At 42.6% G+C, this 18,772-nt stretch overlaps 1 protein-coding gene across 3 annotated transcripts in view; it reads left to right on the plus strand.

Moving 5' to 3' along the window:
- The window catches only part of RIC1 (RIC1 homolog, RAB6A GEF complex partner 1), a 74,539-nt gene that overhangs the window by 41,411 nt on the left and 14,356 nt on the right, over window positions 1-18,772 (plus strand). For all 3 annotated transcript variants that reach the window (XM_061629381.1, XM_061629386.1, XM_061629394.1), the window contains 10 exons: window positions 1,761-1,849; window positions 7,263-7,407; window positions 8,341-8,389; window positions 9,056-9,208; window positions 9,530-9,733; window positions 11,035-11,073; window positions 11,280-11,390; window positions 13,920-14,009; window positions 14,655-14,815; window positions 16,662-16,800. In XM_061629381.1, coding sequence (XP_061485365.1) covers window positions 1,761-1,849; window positions 7,263-7,407; window positions 8,341-8,389; window positions 9,056-9,208; window positions 9,530-9,733; window positions 11,035-11,073; window positions 11,280-11,390; window positions 13,920-14,009; window positions 14,655-14,815; window positions 16,662-16,800 — 1,180 coding nt within the window. The remainder of the gene's footprint in view (window positions 1-1,760; window positions 1,850-7,262; window positions 7,408-8,340; window positions 8,390-9,055; window positions 9,209-9,529; window positions 9,734-11,034; window positions 11,074-11,279; window positions 11,391-13,919; window positions 14,010-14,654; window positions 14,816-16,661; window positions 16,801-18,772) is intronic.

The raw sequence follows: 18,772 nt of genomic DNA on the forward strand, positions 1-18,772 counted from the left end.
GATAGATTCCCTGCAGACAATTGCGACCCCACCTCCCCGTTCCCTTGATCTAGGCTGCTGGAGTGCCACAAAACCTGGTGGGCAGAGCTGGGAGAAACCTACTCCGCCTTGGTCATTTAGCCAGGTTTCGGTAATACAAGCAAGGTCAGCGCATTCATCCAGGATTAAGTCCTGAATTAAAGTGGTTTTATTAGTCACTGACCTTGCATTCATCAGCAGGACAGTAAGATCCAGGGAGTTCCCAGCATAGCTACCAGTGTCCCAAGGGTTGGAAGGGGGACCGGGAGGGATGCTAGCACGAAGATGTCTTATATCCCTTCCCCTGTAACGGCCAGTCTGCCTCCCACCGCTATTACATCCCCTGCCCAGTATTACCTCAATGGCAGGCCCCCGACTACTCCTACCCTGGCACATGTTAAAAGAAGCCTGACCCCGGGGGAGGGGGGAGCCTTGGCTAGAGGTGGCTCTTATAAAAGGGAGCTCTCTTCCCCACCCTCTGGCAGTTGTCTTCTCCCTTGCTAGCCCCAACTGGCTTCAGCTGGCACCCAGGCCTTGCAGGGGGTAGCAGCTGACACCCGAGGAAGCCTGCAGATGGAGTTTTGCAGGAGGCCACAGCAGCAAGGTGTAGGTCCTGCTGGGATTCTCTCACCTTCCTCAGGGCTTATGAGTGAATTTACCCCTCTTCCCCATCTAATTTCAGTATTGTGTGTGGGGTCAAGCTCCTAAGTTCCTTTTGAGAACTGCTGGTTTTAACTGGTTTGTAGATGTGTACATGGTTGTGCTTTAACCTGGTCTGTTGATGATCACATAAGAATTTCACTTGTAGACTGGATTGCCTTTCAGTCTAGATTTCAATCCAGTTTTGGGGACTGAAATTACCTTGGCTGCTGTGAACTGGTCAGGGTGTATGTTGGTTCATGTGGACCACTCTGCAGCTCTTGATACCTTTTGACTATGGTATTCTTCCTGATCATCTTGGTGGAACGGGAGTAGAGGGGTACAGTTTTGTGAAGCTCTGTCCTTTCCTGGAGGGCAAGTTCCAGACAGTGGTGCTGGATGATTTCTGGTTGATATCTTGGCCAGCTATGGTATTTTGCAGGGTTGCTTATGAGATTGCTGGAGGAATGCCCGGAGAAGTTTTGAGCTGGCTGTCACTGACATGCAGGTGATTCACAGCTCTAAATCTGTGTACCAATTCAGTCTGAGACACTGTGTAGCTTCTCGAGGATTTTCTTGTCCACTAGGCTTTTGAGTTGTCTGTTTATAGTTTTGTTGAATTCTGGCTCTTGGGGATATATCAGTTTAAATGCATTATTGCTGTCTTTTGTATTTTAGTGATTGTTTTTATTTTTATGTGTTTTGCTTGCTAGCCACTTAGGCTGCCTCTGTTTTGGAGGGGGAAAGTGAGATAGAAACCAATGTATAAATATAAATCAACCAACCCTTCTTGACAGCTTGATTTTATGCATATTTATTTGAAGTTAGGCCTTACCTACACCATACCGTTAAAGCACTATTTATACCACTTAAAGCAGTCTTGGCTTCCCTAAAGAATCCTAGGAACTGTAGTTTGTAAAGAGTGCTGAGAGTTGTTAGGAGTCCCCTGTTCCCTCATGGAACCGCAATTCCCAGTGTTCCCTGGAAAGAGGGGTTGATTGTTAAACCACTCTGAGAATGGTAGGGATTTTTAAAATGCTTACTTGCCTGGAAAATGTGTTTTACATGGAAAATAAAGATTGATGAACAGTGTTTTTTTTCAGTGGTTCGGTACAAGTTTATACAACTGATCATTCTACGGGGGCTATGCAGCTGTCTCATAAACTGGAGCTAACACCCAAACAATATCCTGGTGAGTCTGAGCACAATAAGATTGATGTGGAGTTCTGTAGTTCTTCCCCCCCCCAATATATAGTCCATTCTGATTCAATGTAGAATTTAATTATTTTGCAAATGATGGCAGGTGGTAATGAGCATTATCCTAAAGGCTGCACTGTGTTTCCAGTTGGCACAGATTTTATCATGGTAAGCTCATGGACTATTTTGAGTAAATTGAAACCTGTGTTTGCATATGGAGCCAGTGCTCTGGATTGTAGCAACTGCTGACTATTTTTTTTACTATCTTTATGATTGAACAGTGAATACATTTTAAATAGACCTCCATTTTTATTGCAAGATTTTAAACCATTTTTTAAAACAAAGGAAGAAATGTAAGAGATTTTAAAACTTTTTTATACTCCTCCTTTATTAAATCAGATTTGAGGGCTGTGTGCAGCATACATTATTATCATTATCATTTTAATTGAATTTATATCCTGCTCTTCCTCCCAAAGGAGGCCAAGGTGGCAAAACAAAACAATTTAACAAGAAAAAGAAAAGCATATTAAAAACGTTCCAAAACACAATTACAATTGAAAACATTTTGAAACACAGCTTAAAATACAACCCTGCTCCCAAAGAAAATGGCAGATAAACTAAAACTTCTTTAGTTAAATCAGTGAAAATGACTGGATATTTTTTTTTTTGCCTGGCTGGTGCCTAAATAATTTATTTATTTATTTATTTAGTTGCATTTCTAAACCGCCCTATAGCTAGCAGCTCCCAGGGCGGTGTACAACATGATAAAACCACAATATTTAAAATACAGCAAGTGTGTATTGCGCAGACAATATAAACATTATATAAACAAAGTAAAAGAAAACTAAAAAAAAAATAAGATTAAAAGCTTAAAATACTTTAAAATGCCTGGGTGAAGAGGTGGGTTTTTACCTGGCGCCGGAAAGATGACAGAGAAGGCGCCAGGCGTATCTCATCTGGGAGGGCATTCCATAATTCGGGGGCCACCACCGAAAAGGCCCTAGATCTTGTTACTGTTCTCCGGGCCTCTGTATGGGTTGGGACCCGGAGAAGGGCCTTAGACGTCGAGCGGAGTGAACGGGTAGGAACATAGCGGGAGAGGCGTTCCATCAGATATTGCGGTCCAGTGCCATTAAGGGCTTTATAGGTAAGGACCAACACTTTGAATCTGGCCCGGAAACATATTGGAAGCCAGTGCAGTTGGGCCAGAATAGGTGTTATGTGGTCGAATTTCTTCGTCCCAGTAAGAACTCTGGCCGCAGCATTCTGCACTAGCTGAAGTTTCCGAATCGTTTTCAAAGGTAACCCTATGTAGAGAGCATTACAGTAATCCAATCTAGAGGTTACCAGAGCGTGAATAACTGAGGCTAGGTTCTCCCTGTCCAGATAGGGTCGTAGTTGGGCTACCAGCCAAAGCTGGTAGAATGCATTTCGTGCCACCGAGGCTACCTGGGCCTCAAATGACAGAAGCGGATCTAATAAGATCCCCAAACTACGGACCTGTTCCTTTAGGGGGAGTGTAACCCCATCTAGGGCAGGTCTGACATCAACCATCTGAGCAGAGGGCCCCCCAACTAGCAGCATCTCAGTCTTGTCAGGATTGAGTTTCAGTTTGTTTGCTCTCATCCAGTCCATTATCGCGGCCAGGCAGCGGTTCAGTACAGCAACAGCCTCACCTGAAGAAGATGAAAAGGAGAAATAGAGCTGCGTATCATCAGCATATTGCTGGAAACGCACTCCATAACTCCTGATGACCTCACCCAGCGGCTTCATATAGATATTAAAAAGCATGGGGGACAGAACTGAGCCCTGCGGGACCCCATACTGGAGCACCCAGGGACTCGAGTAGTGTTCCCCAAGCATCACCTTCTGGAGACGATTCCCAAGATAGGAGCACAGCCACCGCCAAGCAGTGCCTCCAACTCCTAAATCCGCGAGTCGCCCCAGAAGGATACCATGGTCGATGGTATCAAAAGCCGCCGAGAGATCAAGGAGAACCAACAGAGTTACACTCCCTCTGTCTTTCTCCCGACAGAGGTCATCATACAGGGCGACCAAGGCTGTTTCTGTACCAAACCCCGGCCGAAAGCCGGATTGAAATGGATCCAGATAATCAGTTTCATCCAAGAGGGCCTGGAGTTGGCGAGCGACCACGCGCTCTAGAACCTTGCCCAGAAATGGAACATTTGCTACCGGCCTATAGTTGTTAAAATTATCAGTGTCCAAGGAGGGCTTTTTTAGGAGCGGTTGCACTACCGCCTGTTTCAGGCAAGGTGGGACCACTCCCTCTCGTAACAAGGCATTAATCACCTCCTTGGCCCAGCCGGCCGTTCCATTTCTGCTAGCTTTTATTAGCCACGAGGGGCAAGGGTCCAGAGCGGAAGTAGTAGCCCGTATCTGTCCAAGCACCTTGTCCACATCCTCGAGCTGTACCAACTGAAACTCACCCAATAAAAAAGGACAAGACTGTGTTCTGGACACCTCATTAGATTCAACTGTTACAATATTGGAGTCAAGGTCCCGACGGATGTTTATGATCTTGTCTTGGAAGTGCCTCGCAAACTCATTACAGCGGGCCATTGATGGTAATATTGTGTCCGGAGAACCAGAGTGTAAAAGTCTCCGGACAACCTTATAAAGTTCCGCTGGGCGGTTACAAGATGACTGAATGGAGGTAGCGAAGTATTGCTTCTTCGCCATCCTCACCGCCTTCACATAGCGCTTCGTGGAGGCCTTCACAAGTGCATAATTACAGCCGTCGGGAGTTCGTCTCCATTTACCCTCCAACCGTCTCCTTTCTTGCTTCATCACTCTTAGCTCCTCGGTAAACCAAGGGACCAATTGAGCTCTGCAATGGAGAGGGCGTACCGGGGCGATTGTGTCAACTGCCCGGGTCATTTCCGTATTCCACAGAGTGACCAGGGTTTCGACAGGATCGTCAGTTTTATCAGCCGGAAAATCCCCCAGAGCCCTCTGAAATCCTTCAGGATTCATTAGTCTCCGGGGACGGACCATCTTAATTGGTCCTCCACCCTTGCAGAGGGGAGAAGACGATGTGAGTCTAAATCTCAAGAGGCGATGATCTGTCCATGACAAAGGAATAGATGTAAGATTCCTCACTGCCAGATCATCTTCCCCCATTCCAGTGGCAAAAATCAAGTCTAGAGTATGTCCTGACACATGCGTTGGGCCAGTAACAAATTGAGACAGCCCCATGGCTGTCATGGAGGTCATGAAGTCCTGAGCTGCTCCAGAGGCGGCCTCGGCATGAATGTTGAGATCCCCCAATACCAAAAGTTTGGGAGATCGCAACACCAAGTCCGAGACCACCTCTGTCAGCTCAGTTAGGGAAGCTGTTGGGCAGCAGGGTGGACGGTACACCAACAGTATTCCCAGTCTGTCTCGCTGGCCCAACGTAATGTGCAGACACTCCAGGCCATTAGCCACTTGGATGGGGTGCCTAACAAGAGAGATGGAACTTCTATAGACCACATCGATTCCCCCTCCCCGACTCTCGGATCTACCCAGATGCTGAACCGAATACCCAGGTGGGCACAACTGGGAGAGATTAATAATAGTGTATGTGTCAAGTGACCCTCTTTGGGAGGGCATTCCATAACCAGGGCACCAGCAGTAAAATATTCTAGTACAAAATATCTCCAAAAGGATATGTGAGGGTATGTGTATGTACTTCACACAAAAATGCATGAAAGGACAGTGGCTAGAATACCCAAAATGAAATAGTTGAACAGTAATAAAATGGCATGAGAAGGTAAAGAGAATTTGTGGAACAATTTCAGTACTAAATTATAGACACTCCAGATTGCTTCACATGCACATGATCATCGCTTGATGACTACATCAAATTATTACTTTCATATATGATCGAGTTACCATAGGCCAAACTTTCATTGCCTCCTCTGTCAGCTTCAAACATAATTATCAGTGGAATCACTGCACACATTCATTTGCTAGCGAAGAATTGAATAAATAAGCAGTGTATATGCATGTGTGAAATAGCCCACATAAGGCTCCCATAAGCACAAGAGATAACTAGCACCACTTTGTTGCTGCCATGTTATTTTTGTTTTGGGGGATTTTGATACTTTGAAATTAGGATGTTGCTTGGCTTGTTCTCAGTCAATTTGTTTTCGTTTGAAGTTTGCAAACTACTGTATTCATTTTCTTACACCTTTGAAAGTCTTTCAATTTTCTTCTGTCAAAAGCTGGAAATTTTGGCAGTCATTAGGGCATCCAGCATCAGTTGCCAAGGAGAAAAGTAGAATCAATTACAACAAATCTGGTAACATGTCTTGGTTATTTATATATGAGGTCCTCCCAAAGATATTGATTCATTAAGCAGTTCAAGCCAAACATAAAATTCAAAGACTAACAAGGGTTAATTCAGAAATGACTTGGAAGTAGTTATATTCTCTTCTCTACTTTAGTTGTGCCTGCTTGTTCATTGCTGTTGAAAATTGGAACAATTGAGTTTTTATAGACATTTAAGTTTAAATATTGTCATAGAACTCTACAGAAACTCCAAGTTGAGAAACAGACTAGTAGTTCAACATGCTTGACTAATTTCCTTCTGCTATTTATACAACATGAATATATAATGAATTTGTTTTAGTAATAAAAATACACATGGAGTGGCTGGTTACCAGGAAGAAATGTGTACTTAGCATCTCCATGGAGGGAGGCAGGATGCTTCTAAATACCAGTTGCTGGAAACCACAGGAGGGGAGGGTGTGCTTGCATGCCTGCCCTGCTTCTGGGCTTCCCACAGACATCTAGTTGGCCACTGTGAGAACAGAATGCTGGACTGGCTGTCTCATCCAGCAGGGACTACTTATGTTCTTAACATTTTTAGATCAAGTGTATCCTGTAAAATTGAGAATCTCATTTTGCTTTCTGGAACAATGTGCCTAGAGGGCAGCTGTAAACTCTGCTCATGCTGTTCCAAGATGGTTTACTAACCTGAAAGGAATTGTGGTAGGGACCCAAAAAGATAAGAGCCTGTTGGTATGCTGTAAGAATAAGGATATGGTAGGCATATATCTCCCACTCACCTTGTTAATTCCTTGGCCTCTGTATGCACAGCTAGGGGTGGGGAGATATTGCTCTGTTGAGCTTATGGAAGTCTTCCATGAGTCACTACAGCTCACTTGACTGGATTGTGCCCCTTGAGTATTAATGGCTTATAAAGTCTGCATCTGTAGTGGAATGGCTTTTTAAGACATTTTTAATGTTTTATCACGTGTTTGCTGTCCTGGACTCCCTTTTGGAGGAAAGGTGGGATATAAATGTAATAATAAATAAACAAATAGTTCCTCCCTTTAAAATACTTTAAAAACAAGAGCATGTTTTTGTGAGGTTACATTGTGGATTTTTGTGGATTTCAATAGATATCTGGAACAAAACAGGAGCTGTTAAACTAATCAGATGGTCTCCTGATAGTTGTGTTGTTATGGTGACTTGGGAATGTGGAGGCCTTTCCTTATGGAGTGTATTTGGTGCACAGCTGATCTGTACTCTTGGAGGAGACTTTGCGTAAGTATCTTTTAAACCATATTGTTACTGAGGAAGTTGAGTAAAATGGTCTGGCATGTCTTTTGTTCAGCTTTTTGTTTAGTGCACATAGTTCTGTATTTTACATAACATTTTCATAACTACAGCATTTCTCCTGGCTCATCATTTGATAACTATTTAACATAGACCTCTGAGTGGACGAGTAAAATATTATAGGTTAGGCTGCATTTGTTTCTATCAGAACAATCTCTCTGACACTTAAAAAACCCCAAATATTATTATTATTAATGTCTTGGAATAAGACTTTGTCCCAAGCTACAAAACCTAATTCTTTCTGAATCCCATTATGTTTCTCTTGCCTCTTTTCCTTTACCTCACCACCCCTCCACTCACTTTACTTTCATGAACTTATTGTATCCCTGTTGCTCCTAACACTTGCCATTTTTAGCCTCATCAATCTATGCTTGACTGTCTTGAAGCTTCTGAAAGGGATCAGGTGTTTCCCACTACAGTTGCAAAGTGTAGGTCTCGTAGGTTTCTGTGGTATTTTTGCTTTTTATGTTTGGAGTGGGACTTATCTAGGCTTACAGGAATACTTCCTGCTTGGCTATATATCCAATATAGGGGCCAGATTTGAGAAAATTGAATTTCACTTGCTGTAATTGTACTTCTTAAATATTAACTGCTTAGAGAAAATGTTTCTTGTTTTAAAGAATTTTAAAGAATTTAAAGGGGGGGGGAAATGCCTCTTGTGATATCCTGAAAATAGAAAAGAAGGCATGTACTTTCCCAAAGGTAGGGCTTTTCCTTCAGTTTAATATATCTGGGTTCAGAAAGAAGGATCTGGGAAGTGTGTGTGTGTGTGTAAAGTTTGTTTTTTAAACCATTATGAATGCTACATAAAAACTTCATGTCTGTTTTTTAAAAGCCTTGTTTGAATCTGTTTTTTTTAAGTCATCGGTCTGATGGTACCAAAAAAGACCCTTTAAAGATCAGCTCTATGGTAAGCACTGTTTGAGCATATCTCTCTTGTATACAAGTGGTGTGATCAAATTTCATTTAAGTACATTCAATATTAATTTATCTGGATTTTATACATTGTTTTCAACTAGTTTTTGTCTTCCTGTTTAATGGTATAATTCAGGAGTTCTCAGGATTACTTTTGTCACCTAATTTAATCAGGAAAAGACATTCAAGTTAATTGAGGCTTGCCAAAAATTATTCCTTTGTCTGAGCCAGTCTTTCAGAACTTGGACACATGCCCCGCTTGGCATCACCTTGTAAGCCAAAGAAGTAGACGATACGGTCATATAGTTGCTAGGGTATGATAATGATGGGCAAGGCTTTTCATGCCTGTGCTGGGCAAGGCAAGTGCTACTGATATGGGGGGTGGTGTCTAGCTTTTATCCAGTAGTCTCATCTACTATTTCCATTGGCCTGAGGCAAGCTTGTATGTGTTGTCTCTAGGCCATGGGAGTTGCCAGAAGAAGAAGGCCAGCCAGTGACAGATGGGGAAGTATAAAGGACTAGTAGCAGAGGGGATAGTGAACAACGAGGAGGAAGGCGACCTACTGTTTCCAAAAAAAAATTGCTACAAAATATTTCTCCTCTAGTTTTCCCCCCCAGTAGTTTTAAGCAATTGATAAAGTTTTTTTATCTTGTTTTCCAGAGTTGGGGAACAGAAGGTTATCATCTATGGGTGATTGATGCAAATAGCTCTGGGAATTCAGTGACAGAGAGAAACTGTAAAAATCAATCCCAGCATTTTGGTATATTGCAGTTTCAGTTCATCAAGAGTGCACTCACAGTTAACCCTTGCATAGTAAGTATCCAAGAGTCTTCATGTTTAGTTGTATGATAGTTCTAAGTAACTTTTCATGCACCTTTGGCTAAGTTTTAACCTAATTTTGATTACAAAAGTTTTCCTTGTTTAAAAAAATAGCAAGAAAGAGTTCCCCTAGTAAACCTGGTAGCAAACCCTGCTGTGCAAAGTCACTGTCTGATTAAAGCCTTTCAAAAGTGAATGTGATCACATTTTAAAACAAATTTATTTAGTAATTTAATCCATTTTAATTGAACTCTTATTGATATCTTTTACTGTTTACTGTTTGTTAACTTGAAGTATTTATTAATTGTTTCATAGAGCAACCAGGAGCAGGTCCTCCTTCAGGGAGAAGATCGCTTGTACTTGAACTGTGGTGATGCAATACAAACTCAGAATCCTAGAAATTCCTCAGCGCATTCTGAACATAAAGCTCTCAAAGAAAGAGGACAGTTTTCAGATGGCAGCTTAGATTCTCAGGGGTTAAGCACTTTATTAGGGCACAGACATTGGCATGTTGTACAGGTAATGTCCTTTCTTGGTATTTTTACTGCTGACTTCCATCTCATCTCTTATTTATTATACACTTGTATCATATAGGTAGGAGAGGATCAGGTGAAGGCTAATGACTTTCCAAGAGCACATAACGAGCTTTTTGGCTGACTTGGAATTTGAGCCTGGGTCTTCCGTATCAAGATCCAACATTCAATCCAGTAATGTCTGTCCTTCCCTAGGAATAAAGAATCTTGATCATTATAAATCTTACTTTCTACAGTAGCTTCCTAATTGAAAATGATTTCTTGTGGCATTTGAAGAAATATAAAATGCTAGTCTCAAAACATATAAACTGTCTTGCTTTGAGGTTGAGCAGTACCTCTGTATTGTTTATAATTGTATAAATTATTTTTGCTGTTGCTTATAATCAAATTATTTTTGTTACCAGTATATCATGGAAATCACAGAAGGCAATGTTCTAGTGAAGTAATTATTCTCTCTGTCTCTGCCTGGGTACAACCAGAGCATTGACTATTCAGTGGAGAAGGATTCAACTAAACAGTTAGAATATCAACAGTTAATTTCAAAGGCAGGGGGCCCCAATAGTTAAAAGTTGGCCACACGTTATGTTGGAGTTTCATGCTTGGAGCCCCCATTGGAATTTTATTTTTGTAAAAACATCTGTGGAAGGTCACCATTTCCATTTGGAATTGGAGAGAGTGGGAGATCTTTGGGAGAAAAGGAGCCATGGTTTAAAAGCTTAATATCCTGACTTGTTCACTGATTCATGGGGTCGCCATAAGTCGTAGTCGACTTGGAGGCACATAACAACAACCACCACCATAGTTTCCCAGTTTGAATACAGTAGGGCCCCACTCACACGCCAGGTTCCGTTCCGGACCCCTGCTGTAAAGCGGAAATTGCTGTTAAGTGAAACCCATTGCCGATAATGGGATGCATCATGCGAAAATGACGTCAAAATGGCACATGACGGAAAAAACGCCATAAAAATGGAACAAGTGCCTTGATGCAGGGACTTTCCCTAATTGAAAGCCGCCGCATTGGCGAAGCTCTGTAAAGCGGGGCCCTACTGTACAACCAGAAGGTATGGTTAACTTTGGCTTCCAGCTTGTTTTGCTGCTCGTGCACAGGGAGGAGTTAAGCAGCTGGGTGCCCACGCAGCTGATATTTCCAATACAGATTTGAAGGTTTAGCTTTGAAGCCACGTAACAGTTTACAAGGTGGAAAGCAGAGATACTTGAAAGAAAAACATAGACTTTCATGAATAGTAGCAGTTTTTATGATCTGCCTTCTTTGTTTTTTGTTTTTAGATACACAACACCTATTTAGAGATCAATTGGCCTATAAGGGTGAGTTGTTTAAAAAATCTTTATATTTTACAGCTTTAGATTGCCTTTATATGTAAATGTTATAAAGTTAACAAAATGATATAGGTTAAGGAAACTTCCATTCAATGTCATTACAGAGGCGGGAGTAAAGGGGGCAAGTAGTGAACTAGTGCCTCATTCTTCCTATTAAGACTGACAATTTGTATTTGTTTCCCTCCTGTGAACAGTTTTCTGCCATTGATAAGATGGGACAGAATGTAGCTGTAGTTGGCAAGTTTGGTTTTGCACATTACTCTTTGCTTTCCAAAAAATGGAAACTGTTCGGAAACATTACCCAGGTGAGTGGTGGTTTTAGTGTACTTGAAGGAAGAACAAAATAATATATTACTGTTTTTAAAAGTACTTTTGTCAGTTCAGAGAATGAAGACCATTAACTGCTGCTAGTCCATTCTAAGTTATTACGTTTCCTGAAATGTGAGGCACTCTGCATGATTTTGAATTTGTAGCTGGTATCTTCTCCCCATAACATAAAGGATCAGGAGTGGCTACAAGTTGGACAAATATAACTTTGTAAGAGAAGAGGGAATGTTTACTAAGAGATAGAGCTTTCTCATAGTAATTTCCTAAAGGGTCCAAAACGGCAGAGCTTTTGGCAGAAGCACAGAGCAGTAGGCTGGTGCAGTGGTGCTTCTTCTGAAAAAAGAGAGGACAGAGGAGATCATGCTGTCTTTGACTTCTCCTCACTGATACGCTTGTTGTAGAAAGAGGATGCAGGCCCCAAGGAGCCAATAGGGCCAGGATGTCATGGAACTTGCTGTTTTTTGTACTCTCAATCAACAGACTATTCTGATGAAGTTTGGCTGGGAAGGGAAGAGCAGAGATTACTAAAGAAACCATTGGGGGATCACCCCTTCACTAGAGCCAAACCAAACGGCACATGTTTAATAAAGGTACACTTGTCTGCCTCTCTCTAAAGCAGGGGTGGATGATAAATTTTGTGTACTAAGTGGACATAGGGAAGGGGGAAGCAAACTTCCTCCACCTTTTTTGCAGTGCTCTTCTGCTTTAAGCCATTCCCCTGGCCTGATTTTGATCCTAGAAATGAGCTGGCAGGGAGAAAACGGCTTAAAGCAGTGGAATGTAGTCATGTAAAGTGGGGGAGGTGTTTGTTTCCCCCTTTCATGCATTCTGTTAAACCCCCAGCCACAACCGCTTTTATAGCCAAATGACTGCATCTGGTTTGGCTCTGAGCCAGGCAGCATTGCACTCCTTGCTTGCTGTGGATTTGGTGAGACTGAAACACTGCTTGGTCTGGATCTTGGCCAGGCAGCATCACGTTACCTGCTTACCGTGGATGTGGTGAGACTGGAATGTTGCCTAGTCATTGGCAGAGCTCGTACTTTGTATGCTGGAAGGTCCCAGGTTCATTCTGTGGTTTCCCCAATCAGAAGGATCAGGCAGCAGTTGATATGGAAAACCCCTGCTTTGAGATTCTGGAGGGCTGTAGCCAGTCTGAGTAAACAACCCTAGGCTAAATGGACAAATAGTCTGACCTGGTATAAGACATCTTTCTTTATTTGTTGCTGTTTCTCTTTTTTGTGAGCCATTCAGTGCTATTCATTTGAGATGTGAGCGCTTATCAATGGTTCCTTCTCAAACTAGGGGGACATAACTAGCAGGGTACCAGAGGGCTAAGTCCTGGGCTCTGGGCTCTTCCACATTTTTATTAATGACTTGGATGAGGAGGTGCAGGGAATGCTTATCAAATTTGCAGATGATACAAAATTGGGAGGGATAGCTAATACCCTGGAAGATGGAAACAAAATTCAAAGTGATCTTGATAGGCTGGAGCATTGGGCTGAAAACAGAATGGAGTTTAACAGGGATAAGTGCAAAGTTCTACATCTAGGAAAAAGAAACCAAATGCACAGTTATAAGAAGGGGGAAACTTGGCTGAGCTATACAACATGCAAGAAGGATCTTGGAATTGTTGATCATCAGCTGAATATGAGCCAACAGTGCGATACGTCTGCAAAAAAGGCATATGCTATTTTTGGCTGCATTAACAGAAGTATAGTTTCCATATTGCTGGCTAGGCCTCATTCTTCAGTCCTGCATCCAGTTCTGGACACTGCATTTTAAGAAGGATGCAGACAAACTGAAAGAGGATCAGAGGAGGGCGACAAGGATGATCAGGTGACTGGAAACAAAGTCCTGTGAGGAGAAACTGAAAGAACTGGGCATGTTTAGCCTTGAGAAGAGAAGACTGAGGAGATACAGGAGAGCATTCTTCAAGCACTTGAAAGGCTGTCACATACAGGAGGGCCAAGATCTCTTCTCAATCATCTCAGAGTGCAGGACACTGAATAATGGGCTCAAGTTACAGGAAGCCAGATTTCAACTGAACACCAGGAACATCTTCCTAACTGTTAGAGCGGTATGACAATGGAATTAATTACCTAGGGGTGAGCTCTGCAGCAATGGAGGCATTCAAGAGGCAGCTGGACAGCCACCTGTCAAGTATGCCTTAATTTGGTTTCCTCCATTGAGCAGGGGGTTGGACTCGGTGGCCTCATAGGCTCCTTCCAACTCCACTATTCTATGATTCCATGATAGGACTTATTGTCTTGATATATCTGTCATCTACTGTGAACATGTGAAACAATAAAGTGATTAGCTTAATCTTTGTGATCCTAATTTTTTATTGCTGCATACTTTATTGTGTTTAGATTAGTTTTCCTTGCAATGATGAACATAGTTTACAAATGTCTTTGGCATTTATAGATAAACTATTTAACTGACAATTGATTTTTTTAAACAAATTATTGAATCCTCCCCCCCCTTTTTTTTTTTTTTTTTACTTTAAGGAACAAAACATGACTGTGACTGGTGGCTTAGCATGGTGGAATGATTTCATTGTTATTACTTGTTATAACTTAAGTGACCGCCAAGAAGAGGTAAGGCATGGGTCTTTAAAATAGACAATTTGCTGTCCCATTGAGCAGGTGACTTTATTGGATACCCATTGTTGCTAAAGATGAGAGACTGGCAAGCCCAAAAAACATTCTGACAAGTCTCAGTTTTCTGTTTGTACAAATGTGGTGATGAAGGTTGTGTGGAATTTTATGAGATGTTAAGTTCATCTCTTAGTGAGTTTAATGGCAGAAATTGACTTCTCCCTTCAGAGATCAATAAGGAGTACTAAAGAATTGACTGTGCTTATGGGGGTGCTTATGGGGAGGTTCATAATCATTTTTTCCCAGAGATACCTATGCAGAAGAACAGGGAAATGGAGGACTGAATGTATCCATGCAAGTGTCTTGGCTGATTTCTTTTATGTAAAAAGGGGAGCAGTCATAGAAATAACAGGTTATATGTGAAGTAGAATTTATGAAATATCTTTTTTTATCCTCTGTATCTGATGGTCTGGCAAGGCCCTAGGTTCTGCTGACCAAACTATAGATCAACAATAGGCTGCTTAGCATGTTTGTCTTGGGGATGGAGCTTGAGAATTAATTTTCTCTTTATTTATTGCATTAGACTCATAATCTGTGATATATAGTTCACAATAGTTGTTGTTTCTCTGTTTCATGTTTTTTCAGCTACGGGTATATTTGCGGACAGCCAATCTGGACAACGCATTTGCCCATATCACCAAACTGCAGGCAGAAACATTATTACTCAGTGTTTTTCGGGACATAGTAATTTTGTTTAGAGCAGACTGTTCTATTTGCCTTTATAGTATTAAAAGAAAACCCGATGGGTGAGTTTAATATGAAAGTTATTTTGTAACCTAGTTTCTTTCCTTGTTGCTTTTAGAGTGAGTGAGTGTGCGAGCGCGCACAAGTGAGTGTGTTGGGGATAAAATTTAGTACCTTTCCTACAACATCTTAGAAAGTAGGCAACTTTTACAAGATCAGTTGTACACCACAATTAGCACTGAGCCAAAGAATGGTATGCATTTGTGGCCATTTCTGACATCGTGCCACATTCCACAAGGTTCCTCAAGGAATGGATCCCAAGGAAACAGACTTTAAGCATGAGGCCTCATTTTTCCTTAGCAGTACTGCTCAGACAAAATTAAACTTTGGTTAGTTATGAAATTAATATCTTACTGCAACATGGTTAGAGTGTTGTGAAGTAGTGGAGAGAGGTAGTGTGGTGTACTAGGACCAGGGAACCCAGGTTCAAATCCCCACTCAGCCATGAAGCTCACTTGGGGTGACCTTGAGCCAGTTCCTATTTCTCAACCTAAACTACCTCAGAGGATTGTGGTGAGGATAAAATGGAGAGGTGGAGAACTATGTATTGGAGGAAAGGTGGGATATACATGTAATAAATAAAATGCTATACTCAGACTGTCCTCAATTTAATTTTGCTTGAACAAGACCTGGGGAACGATTACCTGGAATATTTACAGTATTGTTGATTATAGTATTTGAAGATTAACAAAACTGATAAATTAAGGTATTAGAGGATCTATAACAGGGATGGGGAATCTCAGGCCTGGGGGCCAAATGTGGTGTCTTTACCTGGCCCCCAGAACTCTCCCCAGGCCACCCACACCCCTCCTCAGACTGCACCCCCCACTGGCCGTGCTCTGTCTCCTGCTCAAGTGTCCTTTGCCTAGCTGGTATGTCCTTGAACTGTGAAAATACCTTGTTTGCCTGGAGGGGGGTGGTGTGCGCAGAAACCTCATGCTCTTGCGTAGTTGGAATGTCTGACTATGCAAAGGGAAGAGTCACGCCCATTTTGCATCTAGCCTCACCTGCTTTTGTTTCCAGATCCATCCACCACTAGCATATGGCCTCTAGAAGGCAACCAATAAGGATGGGGGAGAAATTTGATTCAGTTCATGCTTAAAGTTGCAATGTATCCAATCTGCACTTTCTGAAATATGAGAACTGAAATCCAGCCATTGTTTGAAATTTGCACTTATCCAAATTGTGCAGTGCAGTTCTCTAACCAAACAATTTTTACAAAAATGAATATATTAGGAGAAAGTGTGCATAAATATGAACATATTTGTGGAAATAAGATACAAAAATTCATTATATTAGGAGAAAATGCTTGCAAAAATGTGTACATTAGTCAAAAACTGCATATAAAAACGTGTTAGGAGAAATTTGCATTAAAATATTGAAAAACTTGCCTGGAGGATTTTCCTTTAAAAATGTTGCAAATTGCTGTAGAAATGTGAAGAACTAAATTTAAGAATGGAAAGATGTAAACTGGAGGGAACTGAAATTGGCACATCCTTCCATCTCTAGCTGCCCAAGATGGAATGTGACTTAAAAGTTCCCACTCCTGATCTATAAGTTCTATGAAAGGAAATGGACTGCCTTCAAGTCGATTCTGACTTATGACGACCCTGTGAATAGGGTTTTCATGGTAAGTGGTATTCAGAGGTGGTGTACCATTGCCTTCCTCTGAAGCTGAGAGGCAGTGACTGGCCCAAGGTCACCCAGTGGGCTTCATGGCTGTGTAGGGATTCGAACCCTGGTCTCCCAGGTCATAGTCCAACACTCTAACCACTACACCACACTGGCTTATAATTAATATTCTATACAGTTAGGAACATTGTCATCATTTTTGCCTTCATCTTTCAGCCCTAATCCTACCACCAGTATTCAGGTTCTTCAGGAGGTTTCTATGTCACGATATATTCCTCATCCCTTCCTTGTTGTGTCTGTTACTTTAACGTCTGTGAGAACAGAGACTGGCATCAGCTTGAAAATGCCGCAGCAGGTATGTACAGATGCAGTATTTCAGAACTGCAGATAAAATGATACAGTAGCACCGCTGTGTGAACTGGTACAGCTTAAGGGCTGTTCCATAAGTTAGATATTCTTAGTACAGTAGGGCCCCACTCATATGGCGGGTTAGTTTCCAGACCCCTGCCGAAAAGCGAAAAACGGCGTAAAGCAGAACACAGCATCAAAATGGCGATAAAAAAGGCAGGCAAGTCTGACAGCACCATGGTCCTCAAGGGAGAGCAATGGTGGCCGTCATGGTAGACAGGTGCCGGGGGGGGCATTGACAGGTCAACCACCCCTGCAGTTGACTAGCGGAGCCAAGAACCGCCGCCGCACACTCTAGGTGCTCTGTGCCACCAAGTGCTGCCGCCTCCCTCCTCAACCGGAGCCACAACCGCAAGCTCCGAAAAAAGAAAGGGGGGAAGGGAGGGAAAAAGGCTGTCGCCAGGGGAGAGAGCCGCCGCCGTGAGCTCCAAAGGTGTCGCAGTAGCGAGTACAAGGAGCCTTTGCCACACGCCCCAGGCAGCTGCAGTAGCAAGCCATGGAGGGAGGTAGCCGTCGCCGCGAGGCCAGGTGGGAAGAGGACAGACCATGACACGGTCAAACAGGTCATGAGCAGAAGCTGCTGCCGCCACCGCCAGCTTCACACTCGCCACTTCTGGCTGCAGGCGCAGAAACAGCCCTGGAGGAGGGAGAGACGTTGCTGCCGCAGCTCCAAAAACAGAGGCAGCACCAGAAGCCTTCACCGTCCCCAAACAAAAGAGGGGCAGGCAGGGTAAAAATGAAGAGGGGGGAACAACTGAAACCAAACACCCCAAACCAGCTCCACGAACGGATGAAGGTGAAAGAGGGAGGGCGGAAAAGCTGGGACAAAACCCCCAACAACAACCGACCCGCAGTCCCAACACACTCTCTCACACACATTACCCATGTGATGGCATGCTACCGCCATATTAGCAAATTGCCGAGAAGCGGAACGCCGAGAAGCAGGGCCCTAGTGTACAATATTTTAGAATGGAAGCTGAAAACTAAATAAACAAAAAAAGCTGTGTAGACTAGTGACAGAGAGGCATGCATTTTATAATTTCAGTAGCATGTGATTTCCTTCTATGATTCAAGACCTGTAATTTCAGCAAAGTGTTTAATAAAATCTGTTGGTCACAAAATCTGATTGGAATGTTCAAATGCGGTGGGTAGGGAAATGGGTACATTTGGGTAGAGAAGTGTGGAATTGCACACATGCACCCCTGAGGGGCCATGTTTGCAGTTGGGGTTTTTACTGGACTCAGTGCTGTCTGTGGAATCATGGGTGGTGGTGGCAGCCAAGAGTGTCTTTCAACAACTTAGGTTGGTACACTGGTTATGTATCCTGGATAGGAAAATGCATGTGCTAGTTTTACTTATGTGCTCTAAGCAGAGCTGCGTTTGAATATATCCTTGAAACTTGGTTGTGCAAAATGTGGCTGCTTGCTTGTTTGGGGCTGGAGAGTCAGAATATATTGTACTGATTGTGTACCAGTTACATTGCTTACCAGTGTATTTCTGGGCCCAATTCAGAATGCTGTTTTTGACCTGTAAAGTCTTAAACAGTTGGGCCAGGGTATTTGAAGAAGTGCCAGAACCCATATGAAGCTGTCCATGATTTAAAGTCTTCAAAAATCAGGTCGACATGCACTAGGAACAGGACCTTCTCAGCAGTGACCCCTACCTTATGGAGCTGCCTCCAGGGGAGGTTCAGTTGGCTTCTACAATTGCAGTATTCAAAAATACTTTTAGAACCCACCTATTTACTTTTAGAACCCAAGCTTTGCAAAATGTACACTTCAAAAACTCCAAAAACAATTGTGGAATGATGGCACTGACTATTCTGCAGCATAATCTCCAGTGGATATGAGGAGTGTCTCAGTTTGCACAAGATAAAAAAGTGGGAGGTGAAATATATTCTAGCAAATTTCTAGGTGTGC

The sequence above is a fragment of the Rhineura floridana genome, chromosome 1 (assembly GCF_030035675.1).
Source record: "Rhineura floridana isolate rRhiFlo1 chromosome 1, rRhiFlo1.hap2, whole genome shotgun sequence".
NCBI lineage: Eukaryota > Metazoa > Chordata > Lepidosauria > Squamata > Rhineuridae > Rhineura > Rhineura floridana.